Consider the following 14,154-nt stretch of genomic DNA (forward strand, 5'->3'; position numbering starts at 1 on the left):
TGTTTTGCGTTTATCTCCCTTCCTTCGTGTGGCGTCAATCCATATTCCCGTTACTATTTTTAGAAGGTCACTGTCCACAACGCTTTCATCCCGGCGAAGCCGGATATTCCCGTTACTATTTTTAGGAGGTCACTGTCCACAACGCTTTCATCCCGGCAAAGCCGGGTATTCCTCTACTTCTTCCCGGCAAAGCTGGGTATTCGGCTCTACTTCTTCCCGGCGAAGCTGGGTATCCCGGCAAAGCTGGTACCCGGCGAAGCGGGTAATCATCTAGTATATCTATATACGGCTTGTGTGTGTGTGTGTCTGTCTGTGTGTGTGTTCGCTATGCACGGCCAAAGTTCTCGATGGATCTGCTTCAAATTTGGTGGCCATATTCAGTTAGACCCCGGACACAATCTGGTCAATGAAAATTTTTAACACGTGCTCTCAGCGCACGGCGCTGAACCGATTTAGGTTTTTATGGTTTTTCTGTACATCCATTCCCAGTAACTCTTTCTTATCTTCTCCAGTGTTTTGCGCGTTTATCTCCCTTCCTTCGTGTGGCGTCAATCGCGTACGGTGCGCCACTCACCCGGCGAAGCCGGCGTACGGTGCGCCACTCACCCGGCGAAGCCGGGTATTCGGCTCTACTTCTTCCCGGCGAAGCGGGTAATCATCTAGTTCACAATAAATGAGATGTCTTTCAAATGACTGGAGGTGATCATAAGGGCTTAGACGGGAAGGGCAATCCCTCTAAGGATTCATCCTCACGAAGCCGGTCGCCTCTCATGGATCACTCTTTCACTGTTCCTCCAAGCACTCCCTTTTTCTCTAAGTCTTGCCTCAGCTAAAGCTCTCTCTTGGCCTCGTAACATGCTGACATTGTCATCTGAGCGAACTTGTCAATGGAGACAGACCACGAGACTAGCAGACGATCAGGTGTATGTTTATAGGTTACGAATTAATGCCCCATTGTCTAAGTCATCCTGACGTTCACGATCATCTCCCGTCTCTTCCTCCGAGCAGTAAAACCCTCTCGGCGTAGTAGGCATCCACGTACACCTCCAGCCAATCAGATCCTGCGTTGCTCGGGGTCAGGTGTAAATCTTCCACCATTTTGTGAGGGGATAAAGTCAGGGACGGTACATCATTGCGAGTGACTGATATACCGTCTCTTGAACGTCAACCACTGCTTCTTCCTTTGTCTCGCTGTCAGGGCTTCGCTTAGCTGTCATATTGCCTCCGACATCAGAAAAGGAAGAAGATGTAGGTATCGTGTTTCTTGCAGAAAAAAACCACGTTTTGCAACAACAACAACAACAACAACAACAACAACAACAACAACAACAGCAACAACAACAACAACAACAACAACAACAACAACAAAAGAAACTACCCCGCTCTTCTTGTCAATTTCACTGCCTTTGCCACAAGCGGTGGACTGACGACGCTACGAGTATACGGTCTTGCTTAAAAATTGCAGTGCGTTCAGTTTCATTCTGTGAGTTCGACAGCTACTTGACTAAATGTTGTATTTTCGCCTTACGCGACTTGTTTACAATTTTCTTAATACCCAAACATAATTATCTTGACGTAAATACACAAAATAGAATTAATTCTCCCTCTCGCCGAGACTGCCATGGTGGCTTTTGACGTACTTAGTTCACGCGCGGGACCTGATGTGAGCCTGATCGAGGGGCACGCTTTCTTGATCAGAGAATGATAAAAATGAATTTGTAAAGAATTGCAGTTTTGACTCCTTGCATGAAAGTCAATGAGACTTGGTATTTTTTCAAACAGATAGCTGCCTGAGGCATGACTGAAAGCCCTAGGGGCTCCGTGCACCTGGACGTGACAAGTTCAGTAACTTTAAGGAAACTGTCCTTACACGCTCTCGCGACAGTCACTGTATCTTACATTGTCTTGCCGTCAGGATGTAGATGAGGTACAGGATTGCCGACAGGATGGAGATGAGGTACAGGATTGCCGTCAAGATGTAGATGAGGTACGTGGGATTGCCGTCAGGATGTAGATGAGGTACAGGATTGTTGTCAAGATGTAGATGAGGTACAGGATTGCCGTCAGGATGTAGATGAGTTACAGGATTGCCGTCAGGATGTAGATGAGGTACAGGATTGCCGTCAGGATGTAGATGAGGTACAGGATTGCCGTCAGGATGTAGATGAGGTACAGGATTGCTGTCAGGATGTAGACGAGTTACAGGATTGCCGTCAGGATGTAGATGAGGTACAGGATTGCCGTCAGGATGTAGTTGAGGTACAGGATTGCCGTCAGGATGTAGTTGAGGTACAGGATTGCCGTCAGGATGTAGTTGAGGTACAGGATTGCCGTCAGGATGTAGATGAGGTACAGGATTGCCGTCAGGATGTAGATGAGGTACAGGATTGCCGTCAAGATGTAGATGAGGTACAGGATTGCCGTCAAGATGTAGTTGAGGTACAGGATTGCCGTCAAGATGTAGATGAGGTACAGGATTGCCGTCAGGATGTAGTTGAGGTACAGGATTGCCGTCAGGATGTAGTTGAGGTACGTGGGATTGCCGTCAGGATGTAGATGAGGCACAGGATTGCCGTCAAGATGTAGATGAGGTACAGGATTGCCGCAGAGGAAGACGCGGATATCTTGTTTCTTTCAGAAAACAAGAGATTTAGGTAAATGTACGTATGTTGTTTATGTTACTTGCACTGATCAACAACATTTGAAAGAAAGAAGAAAGAAAACAACGGATGTAGGAAAATGTAGGTATTTTGTTATTTGAAGAACACCGACAAGGACGTCAAGATGTAGGGAACTGAATTGTTTCTTGCAGAAATCAAAACATTTAGGAAGAGAAAAACAAATCAAAACTAGAGATGAAGAAGAAAAAAACCGTTGTTGTCATCACTATCATTTGCTGAGAAAAAAATAATGAAGAAAAGAGCCAATATATTGAGGTCACTCCACATACCATGCATCTCGTTTAAAAGACATGTGTAATTTTATTGGAAGCAATCTTAATAGATTTAGGCCTATATTGAAACAATTAGGGTGCGATCTGAAGGAAAACTGTATTTTATGTGATTCAGTTGTACACATTTTGAAGATAGGAATAAACAAAAGGTCAATTTCTCTTCCTCATCTCTTTTCCCCCCCCCTCTCTCCCCCCTCTCTCCCCCCCCCCCCCCCCCCCAACCACCCACGTTCACTCCGTACGCACTTGCTCTCCTTCAGTCAATATTCTAAGCCGTGACCTTTTTACCTTCAACAGAGTCGCTCCTGCCGCCATGGCAACGAACATGCTGCGCCTCATTAGCATCAGCCTCGTTCTGGCCGCGACCTTGACCTTCACGAGCGGCCAATTCTCACAGACCAGAACTTTCAACCTCAACTCACGAGCCTCGTCGCGCGGGTCCTCCCAGCAGCCACAGCAGATATCTGGCGCGGTGCCGGCATCGCGACTGACAGCAGCGCAGCAACGTCAGCTGCAGCAGAGAAGACTGGCCAGAGGACGCACTGGACTCAGCTTCAGGCCGGCTGGTCAAGGAACTTCTCCCTACGTTCGGCTGCAGCAGCAACAACAACAGCAACAACAACAGCAACAACAACAGCAACAACAACAGCAACAACAACAGCAACAGCAGCGTTCGTTTGGAGCACAGGTATGCAATGCGAGTGCTGGGTATTTACACACTTTGATACTAACTGGTGAAAAATGAAAGTCGTCATGGACCATTTCTTGGTAGGTCGGTCGTCGGAAAAAGGGGGGCGTCGCCATTCGGAGGTCAGTTACGGTGTGAAAGGCATCCATGCCCGGAAAATTGGTCGGAAAACCAGGGTGTCGTTATAAGGAGGGGTCGTTATGGGAGGTTCCACTGTACTATATCCCATGAGTTGCTTCTTTGTTTATTGTTCAAATATGCCTTGTTCTTTCACCAGCATCAAACAGCAGCGTTTGCTTGGAGCACGGTTTTACACTGTTACTATATTCCAAGAGCTGCTTCTTTGTCATTGTAATTCTAGTGACTTAACCCCCTTCGTGTGTACACGCAAGCACAAGACCAAGTGCGCACGGAAAAGATCCTGTAAATACATGTCAGAGTTCGGTGGGTTATGGAAACACGAAAATACCCAGCATGCCTACTCAACGAAAGCGGAGTGAGCTGACTATGCTCTCAGAGTATAGTGTGGGGAACCCAAATGGGAAAGCTAGCTCACACGTAACCAGAACATTCTGGAACGCTGAAGCAGAAGAAGAAGTGTGCAAATATATTCAGAACTGTCCAAGATCTCTCACAACGGCAGGTGTGTTGAGGCAGCGTTACCGTGGTTACTTCTTTCACAGCAACAGTCACCTAGTGTGCATTCCACAAATCGTTTTCATTCTACATTAATCAATATTTCCTTCGTTTTAGAAATGCGGGTCCGCTCCAAGCATTGCCGAAGTAACGATTTGTCGGTTTGTCGCAGATAAGGATATAAACAGGCAAAACATTTACAAAACTATCCCGCAGATGACTACAAATACCTTTGGCGTTTCTAGCCAAACAAAATTTTATATGATGGGTCAGTTTGTATCTCCCGCCAAAATGTAATCAACATTTCCCGTGATCACGTTCTAGGGCTAAAGACTGTGTGCAGCATGCCAAAAGGGAACCAATTTTCTTAAGTAATAAAACACAATATCTTGACAAAATCTACCCAAAATAGAAAGAATTCTCTCTCTCGTCGAGACTAATACTGTGTAATAAACTTCCATGTAGGCTTTTGGCGTAATTAGTTCACGTGTGGGACCTGATGTGAGGCCCATCGAGTCTTACGCTGTCCCGCCTCGACAATATAAAACATTAATTCGTAATTTTTTTTTGCAGTTTTCGACTCCTTGCCAAAGGATAATGAAACTTGATATTTTTGTCAAAAAGATAGGTGCCGGAGGCATGACTGAAAGCCCTAGGGGCTCCGTGCACCTGGAAGTGAGAAGTCCAGTATCGTTAATGCTGAACTTGCAAAACCCAGGTTTTCGCCGAGTGCTAACATCGACGATTGTGTGATGGAAACATTACACGTCGGCCATTGCAGGGTCTGTCATTTCGACACGCCCGTTGCAGGGTCTGTCATTTCGATACGCCCGTTGCAGGGTCTGTCATTTCGACACGCCCGTTGCAGGGTCTGTCATTTCGACACGCCCGTTGCAGGGTCTGTCATTTCGACACGCCCGTTGCAGGGTCTGTCATTTCGACACGCCCGTTGCAGGGTCTGTCATTTCGACACGCCCGTTGCAGGGTCTGTCATTTCGACACGCCCGTTGCAGGGTCTGTCATTTCGACACGCCCGTTGCAGGGTCTGTCATTTCGATACGCCCGTTTGGATGGAAGTGGTTCAATCTGATCCAAGCAGCATTACTATTACATGTAGCTTCAAGACACCTCCCCCCCCCCACACACACACACATACACATACCTTTACAAATTCTCTTTAAACTGCATGGCGTTTGATACAGGGACTGGCAGATTTGTAAAACTTTATGAGAGTAGCTGCGACTACTGAAAGCAGAGTTCATTTTATGCGCGCACTCCTCTTTGTTATGTTGACCTGGCGGGGGTGTGTGACATTGTTACAGTCGGGCGCGTACACTAGATCTCTGTCGGGCGTTAAAACTCCGGCCCTTGATGTCTACATGTCTATTAACGAGTGCTGGCATCTTAATTCCATTCGTTTCCTTTGGTTTAAACAGTTTTTATTCAGCTTAATTACAAACAACAATACCACATACAATCAGTTCAACAAATGGAGCGCAACAAGCTACGCTTATGAGCGTGCTCTTAAAAACACTATAATAATCTAATTGGGAGGACGAATATAACGTTTTTCGTTTCTTGTCATGCCCATGACGGCTCAGCCGTGAGCTCGCAAAACATTCGTTTTTCATTCGTTTTTTATAAGACCTTCCATGTGTGTACTGTTGCAGTCGGGGCGTAAAACAGTTTTCATTCGTTTTTGAGACCTTCCATGACTGTGTGTACTGTTGCAGTCGGGGCGCCGCGTGCCTCTGTCGGGCTCTGGCTCTCGGACTATGGCCAATGGCAACCGCTTCTCTCTCCCTGGCGGGTCTGGCAGAATGCCTGCCTTGACCTCATCACAGGGGTAAGTTGATTGATTGATTGATTGGTTGATTGATTGATTGATTAATTGATTGATTGATTGAATGATTGGTTGGTTGGTTGATTGAATGGTTGATTGATTGATTGATTGATTGATTGATGGGTGAATGGATGGATGGAAATTTTGTGTGGATGGAGTAAGCGAGTAAGTGAGTGAGTGGGTGAGTGAGTGAGTGGATGGGTAAGTGACCGAGTAAGTGAGTGAGTGAGTGAGTGAGTGAGTGAGTGAGTGAGTGAGTGCGTGAGTAAGTCACAGTTCAGTGAGTCAGTGAGAAACTGATGGACAGTGAGAAACTGATGGACAGTGAAAAACTGATGGACAGTGAGAAACGGATGGATTATGTGTGTGGGTGAATGAGTGAGTGAATGAAGGAACCAGTGAACGAGTTGGCGAGTTAGTAAGTCAGTCCGTGGTTGATTGATTGATGCATTGATGGACTGATCGATTGTTTGCTCGTTTGAATGATTGGTTTCAGTCCATTGTCTAGCAGCCAACAGCAACGATTCCTTATGGTGCCCCGATCTTCACTGGCAAGCCTTCAAGCTCAGCGCTCCGCGGCAAACACCCGTACAGCCACCACCGGTACCCGCATAAACTCGGGTAGCCAGAGCGCCGGAAATACCCGCCTGGCTGTGACAGATCCCCGCACAGCTGCCAACACCCGAACCCTGGGCACCCGTCAGATCGCAGGGCTGCGGACCGTTGAGCGTGTTCCGGGAGCAGCATCAGCTGTGCAAAAGTAAGTGTGTCATGGTGTTGAAGTGTATGAAATCCAAAAACAAAACGACTGCCAACGTTCCACAATTCAGAATCAAAAAACAAGAAAGGTACGCTGTTGGATCGTTTAATTATTGACACACACAAAAACGGTAACGTTTGGTTTCGTCAATAATCCAGCCTTCCCACAACATACCTTTCTTGTTTGTTGAAGTGTATGGAGAAATACGCTTTTACGGTAGCGCCGTAGTGTATGCCAGCTCGCTTTCCCCAGGGAGAAAGTCAGTTATTTATTTAGTTATTTTGGTATGAAATAAAAGTCACAAATTATAATATATAAATAAAAAGCAAATATGCACACAGAAACGCTCCACTCCAAGATATTCATTTAAAACTGACCCTGTTCCTCATAAACAAAGCTAACGACTTCGAACAAAGTGTTCACACTCACACCCATTTGAAATACCGCAATAACAGTTCTCCAGAACCAGAACACCGATCATATTTGCCCTTGTCTGCATGTCAGTCTAGTGTTTTGTCCCCCAAAATAGCATACTAACTCTACCTGTCCCAAGATAGTCCAATTTTCCTAAGAGAACGTAAAAATCAATTAGTCCGTCAGGGAGAAAGCAGGCCGAATGTCCTTTAGGGTAACCTCACTGGACTATATGATACCTTATCCTGTTCCTGTTCCTTTTTCCTTTATTGACGAGCAGGTTATACATGGATAATCAAAAGCAAACCCAATAGAAACGCTCGGGGATTCTTCGGCTCTTTTCATTGGTGTTTCCCCAGACCTAAACAGACGACACGACACTGCTTTGCAAAGTTCCAAAAACGAACTGGCAAACTGGCAAAAGTAAACAAAAAACAAAACTACTTCATGAAAGGTCATACATTCATCAAAAACAAATGAAACCTAGCGATATGTTTTGTCTTCTCACAGAGTCATGGAGTGCGTGTATCTGTGTTTCGATACACAGACGTTCGTAGAAGTTTAAGTAAAACGACCCCTGACACACACATTTTGACCCGTGCACAAGACGTTGTATCGATAAACGACGCACAAATAAGAAACAATAATAAAAGCAAAGAAAATAGTAACAAGATATGCAAACATCTAACAAAGCCGAGCAAGCAGAATGACAGGTCTAATGAAAAGCAAAGAGGTACTGAGTCGGCAACAAGCTCGCGATTCTTTCCTTCGCTGCACGACGCAAATCTTCTGTGACCTTTGACCAAACGTAGCTTCCACATTCGATCACTCAGCTTAATATTTACAACAGAAAGCCGAGGGGGGTGGAATACCGAGATGAACCTACAGAACTGTGCATCCTCAAACCTGACATATTCATCCCAACATTTTAATGAACTCAAAAACACAGAAAGTTGCTTTCACACGCCAGCTTTGATTGCCAGTGGTTACCAAACCGGGACTCGTGTGGTTATCAGCACGGGACCCGTGTTTCAAAGCATGGCTCCCTGGGTAGATTGTGCACTTATTTTCTCACTACCAAAATGATGACAAAAACGATGTTTGGTGGTTTGTTGACAGACCAGCTTTTTTTGTCGGTCCTCGGGGGGGACTTTTGTTTCATATTTATTGACCGCAAAAGACGATATGCTCCCCCTCGGACCGACAAAAAACTGGTCTGTCAACAAGCCATCAAACATCTTATAAAGTTGGGAGATAACTCTGTCGGGTTGGTATGGGTTGTGAAAGAGTGAGTACCCTTGCTTTTAGTGAGTCAAACTTTCTCACGTGACATTATAGGTCAGTCACTAGCAAAGACTGTGTTTGAAACACGTGGTCAAGGAGCACGTGTAGAAAGCTTGCCTCAGTAAAAGCAGGAGTATTCACTCTTTGCCAACCCATACAGGCCCGACACACTCATTTCCCCAGTGCTGTCGTCTATTTTAGTGTAGGGAGACATTACGATAATTATGATTTGGTGTGTGTGTGTGTGTGTGTGTGTGTGTGTGTGTGTTTGTGCGTGTGTGTGCGCACGTGCGTGCGTACGAGTGTGTGTGTGTGTGTGTGTGTGTGTGTGTGTGTGTGTGTGTGTGTGTGTGCATGCGTGCGTGTTCGCGTGCTTGCGTGCGTGCGTTTGTCACTCACGGTGTGTGTGTTTGTCTGAGTATCTGTAAGTCTGTGACTGTTTGGTTTTCGTTGTTGTTATTTTTATCTTCTTTTTCTGAGTCAGACTTTTATACGTTGGCACTGTCCGGTCCGATTATAAGCAAAAATAAACAGGTTCAGCGCAGATCACAGCTGAAATTAATACAATTGTTTGGTTGTTGTTCTTATTCATTTCTCCATGGCAGTTTTCCTCAACTCTTTGAGTAAATGTTAATAATCATTAATGTGGTACATCTTTACAGTACATCCAACCAGCGTGCGATGTCCCCCGCTGCCTACCAACAGCTCATGCGTCGTCGACAACAGCAACAACAGCAGCAACAGCTACAACGACAGCAACAACAACAACTACAACAACAACAAATACGACAGCAACAAGAACAGCAACAACGACAACTACAGCAACAACAACAACGACAGCAACAACAACAGCAACAACAACAACTACAGCAACGACGACAAGAGCAGGTCAGTTTCAAATGTTCCGTCTACAGCAGATACTTGTCATCTTATCAGTTATTATTTCTTGCCGCTTTTGATAATGTTCGGTTGTATACATTGAGATGGGTTTTCCCCTTTCGCAATCATAACCGTTGTGTTGATTTTATGTGTGTCTGTCTGCGTGTCTGTTTTTGTGTTTGTCTGTCTGTCTGTCTGTCTGTTTGTCTATATAATATATATATATATATATGTATGTGTGTGTGTGTGTGTGTGTGTGTGTGTGTGTGTGTGTGTGTGTCCCTCTGATTATCTTTAATTCTTGTTTGGCCTGCCAGCCGTTGCGTGCGCGCGTGTCGGGTGTACTTATTAGTGCGTTCGCGTGTGTATGCGTGCGTACGTGTGTGTATGCGTGCGTGTATGCGTGCGTGAGCGGCTGTGCATGTGCTGCTCATGTTTTCATCTGTACCTGCGTAGTTTAACTTCTGTCCAAGATGCCTCTTGTCCATGACCAGAATGCCCTGATGCTTAGTTACCATGTGACGACAGGCACAGTCCAGACTGGGTTTCCCGGCCTCAGGGAACAAACTCTCCACCTCTCAGACCTCCATGATGCTCAAACGCCAGCAAGACGAGATCGCCAAACAGCGCGCACAACTTCAACGTCTGCAGGAGATGCTCGCTCAACAGCAGCAACGACGTCAGCAAGTATCTCAAGGCCAGCAAAATATGCAACAAACACAGCAGCAACAGCAGCAACAACAGCAACCGAGACCCATCATTGACCAAGCCCAGCAAGCACAGAAGGAACAACAACAACAACAACAACAACAACAACAGCAACTACAACAAGAACAGCAGCAACAGCAGCTGCTGCAACAACAACAATGGCAACAACAGCAACAACTACTACTACAACAACAACAGCAGCAAGAACAGCAACAGCAGCAACAGCAATCAACAAACATTAACCAAGCCGACAATACTCTAAACCAAGGAACCCTGAGTGCTGGAAACCAGAACACTTTCCTACAGGACAACTTTGTCAACGTTCCCCAAAATGAAATGGAGTCGTTTCCACCAATGGCCACTTCCGGTTCCGTTCCTGGATCCGAGGCGACGCTGCTGGCATCGGATAATTTTATCGGGGGCGGAGCAAATAATGGTAAAGAGGCGACGACGATGAAAGTTGACGGGGTCGTTGCTGCTACTGCGGCTGTCGCGTTGGCGAATGATGTTCTTGGCACTGGCAGTCAGGTATGTTGGAAGTGTTTGTGTCGTGGTGTCGGTGGGGAGGTGTGTGTGTGTGTGTGTGTGTGTGTGTGTGTATGATATACACACCCCTGCTAGTTTACAGGTGGACAAAAGCGGGATCTTGGAATATATGTGTCGATTAATTTGCGTGAAATGTGTGTTAAGGCCATTCACTCAAGCGAAGCAGAAGAAATGCATGTCAAGCATGGTTCAGTGTGATAATAATTGGAGAACATTTCAACTGTATTCATAGCACAGTCAACCTGCCCTGTAACGATCACCTGTACATTACGGGACCTGACCTGTAACGATCACCTGTACATTACGGGACCTGCCCTGTAACGACCACCTGTACATTACGGGACCTGCCCTGTAACGATCACCTGTACATTACGGGACCTGACCTGTAACGATCACCTGTACATTACGGGACCTGACCTGTAACGATCACCTGTACATTACGGGACCTGACCTGTAACGATCACCTGTACATTACGGGACCTGACCTGTAACGATCACCTGTACATTACGGGACCTGCCCTGTAACGATCACCTGTACATTACGGGACCTGCCCTGTAACGATCACCTGTACATTACGGGACCTGACCTGTAACGATCACCTGTACATTACGGGACTTGCCCTGTAACGATCACCTGTACATTACGGGACTTGCCCTGTAACGACCACCTGTACATTACGGGACCTGCCCTGTAACGATCACCTGTACATTACGGGACCTGACCTGTAACGACCTCCTGTACATTACGGGACCTGCCCTGTAACGACCACCTGTACATTACGGGACCTGACCTGTAACGATCACCTGTACATTACGGGACCTGACCTGTAACGATCACCTGTACATTACGGGACCTGACCTGTAACGACCACCTGTACATTACGGGACCTGACCTGTAACGACCACCTGTACATTACGGGACCTGACCTGTAACGACCACCTGTACATTACGGGACCTGCCCTGTAACGACCACCTGTACATTACGGAACCTGACCTGTAACGATCACCTGTACATTACGGGACCTGACCTGTAACGATCACCTGTACATTACGGGACCTGACCTGTAACGATCACCTGTACATTACGGGACCTGACCTGTAACGATCACCTGTACATTACGAGACCTGACCTGTAACGATCACCTGTACATTACGGGACCTGCCCTTTAACGACCACCTGTACATTACGGGACCTGACCTGTAACGATCACCTGTACATTACGGGACCTGACCTGTAACGATCACCTGTACATTACGGGACCTGACCTGTAACGACCACCTGTACATTACGGGACCTGACCTGTAACGACCACCTGTACATTACGGGACCTGACCTGTAACGACCACCTGTACATTACGGGACCTGACCTGTAACGATCACCTGTACATTACGGGACCTGACCTGTAACGATCACCTGTACATTACGGGACCTGACCTGTAACGATCACCTGTACATTACGGGACCTGACCTGTAACGATCACCTGTACATTACGGGACCTGACCTGTAACGACCACCTGTACATTACGGGACCTGCCCTGTAACGACCACCTGTACATTACGGGACCTGACCTGTAACGACCACCTGTACATTACGGGACCTGCCCTGTAACGACCACCTGTACATTACGGGACCTGACCTGTAACGATCACCTGTACATTACGGGACCTGACCTGTAACGACCACCTGTACATTACGGGACCTGCCCTGTAACGATCACCTGTACATTACGGGACCTGACCTGTAACGACCACCTGTACATTACGGGACCTGCCCTGTAACGACCACCTGTACATTACGGGACCTGACCTGTAACGACCACCTATACATTACGGGACCTGCCCTGTAACGATCACCTGTACATTACGGGACCTGACCTGTAACGATCACCTGTACATTACGGGACCTGCCCTGTAACGATCACCTGTACAGTACGGGACCTGACCTGTAACGATCACCTGTACATTACGGGACCTGCCCTGTAACGATCACCTGTACATTACGGGACCTGACCTGTAACGACCACCTGTACATTACGGGACCTGACCTGTAACGATCACCTGTACATTACGGGACCTGCCCTGTAACGATCACCTGTACATTACGGGACCTGCCCTGTAACGACCACCTGTACATTACGGGACCTGACCTGTAACGATCACCTGTACATTACGGGACCTGCCCTGTAACGACCACCTGTACATTACGGGACCTGCCCTGTAACGATCACCTGTACATTACGGGACCTGACCTGTAACGATCACCTGTACATTACGGGACCTGACCTGTAACGACCACCTGTACATTACGGGACCTGACCTGTAACGACCACCTGTACATTACGGGACCTGCCCTGTAACGACCACCTGTACATTACGGGACCTGCCCTGTAACGACCACCTGTACATTACGGGACCTGACCTGTAACGACCACCTGTACATTACGGGACCTGACCTGTAACGATCACCTGTACATTACGGGACCTGACCTGTAACGATCACCTGTACATTACGGGACCTGCCCTGTAACGATCACCTGTACATTACGGGACCTGACCTGTAACGATCACCTGTACATTACGGGACCTGCCCTGTAACGATCACCTGTACATTACGGGACCTGACCTGTAACGATCACCTGTACATTACGGGACCTGACCTGTAACGACCACCTGTACATTACGGGACCTGACCTGTAACGATCACCTGTACATTACGGGACCTGACCTGTAACGATCACCTGTACATTACGGGACCTGACCTGTAACGATCACCTGTACATTACGGGACCTGCCCTGTAACGACCACCTGTACATTACGGGACCTGACCTGTAACGATCACCTGTACATTACGGGACCTGCCCTGTAACGATCACCTGTACATTACGGGACCTGCCCTGAACGATCACCTGTACATTACGGGACCTGCCAACCGCTTGATAAAAATTAAGTCTCACAGTATTACTGTTGTTATTCTAAACGGTTAAGAAGTCAATTAGGCAGAATGCTTAGCGCTCCTATGCTCTCGTTTTGCCACAGATGGACAGAAGATATAACAAGTCGCGTAAGGCGAAATTACTACATTTAGTCAAGCTGTGGAACTCACAGAATGAAACTGAACGCACTGCATTTTTTCACAATGACCGCAGTCCGCCGCTTGTGCATAACGGAGTGAAACTGACGAGCCTGTTCAGCGCGGTAGTGGTTTCGCTGTGCTGCATAGCACGCTTTTCTGTACCTCTCTTCGTTTTAACTTTCTGAGCGTGTTTTTAATCCAAACATATCATATCTATATGTTTTTGGAATCAAGAACCGACAAGGAATAAGATGAAATTGTTTTTAAATCGATTTCGGAAATTTTTTGATCATAATTTTTATATTTTTAATTGTCAGTGCTTGTTTTTAATCCAAATATAACATATTTATATGTTTTTGGAATCA

At 46.7% G+C, this 14,154-nt stretch overlaps 1 protein-coding gene across 3 annotated transcripts in view; it reads left to right on the top strand.

The window, feature by feature from the left end:
* LOC138950971 (mucin-2-like) overlaps nucleotides 1–14,154 on the top strand; it is a 40,171-nt gene that overhangs the window by 2,184 nt on the left and 23,833 nt on the right. The window contains exons 2-6 of one of the 3 annotated variants that reach the window (XM_070322685.1): nucleotides 3,251–3,641; nucleotides 6,011–6,123; nucleotides 6,632–6,880; nucleotides 9,241–9,466; nucleotides 9,986–10,693. In XM_070322685.1, the coding sequence (XP_070178786.1) occupies nucleotides 3,267–3,641; nucleotides 6,011–6,123; nucleotides 6,632–6,880; nucleotides 9,241–9,466; nucleotides 9,986–10,693 (1,671 nt within the window). In that variant the 5' untranslated portion in view covers nucleotides 3,251–3,266. Of the gene's footprint in view, nucleotides 1–3,250; nucleotides 3,642–6,010; nucleotides 6,124–6,616; nucleotides 6,881–9,240; nucleotides 9,467–9,985; nucleotides 10,694–14,154 lie in introns of all 3 variants that reach the window. The other 2 variants (XM_070322683.1, XM_070322684.1) reach the window with 2 other exon arrangements.

Source organism: Littorina saxatilis, linkage group LG16 (genome assembly GCF_037325665.1).
Source record: "Littorina saxatilis isolate snail1 linkage group LG16, US_GU_Lsax_2.0, whole genome shotgun sequence".
NCBI lineage: Eukaryota > Metazoa > Mollusca > Gastropoda > Littorinimorpha > Littorinidae > Littorina > Littorina saxatilis.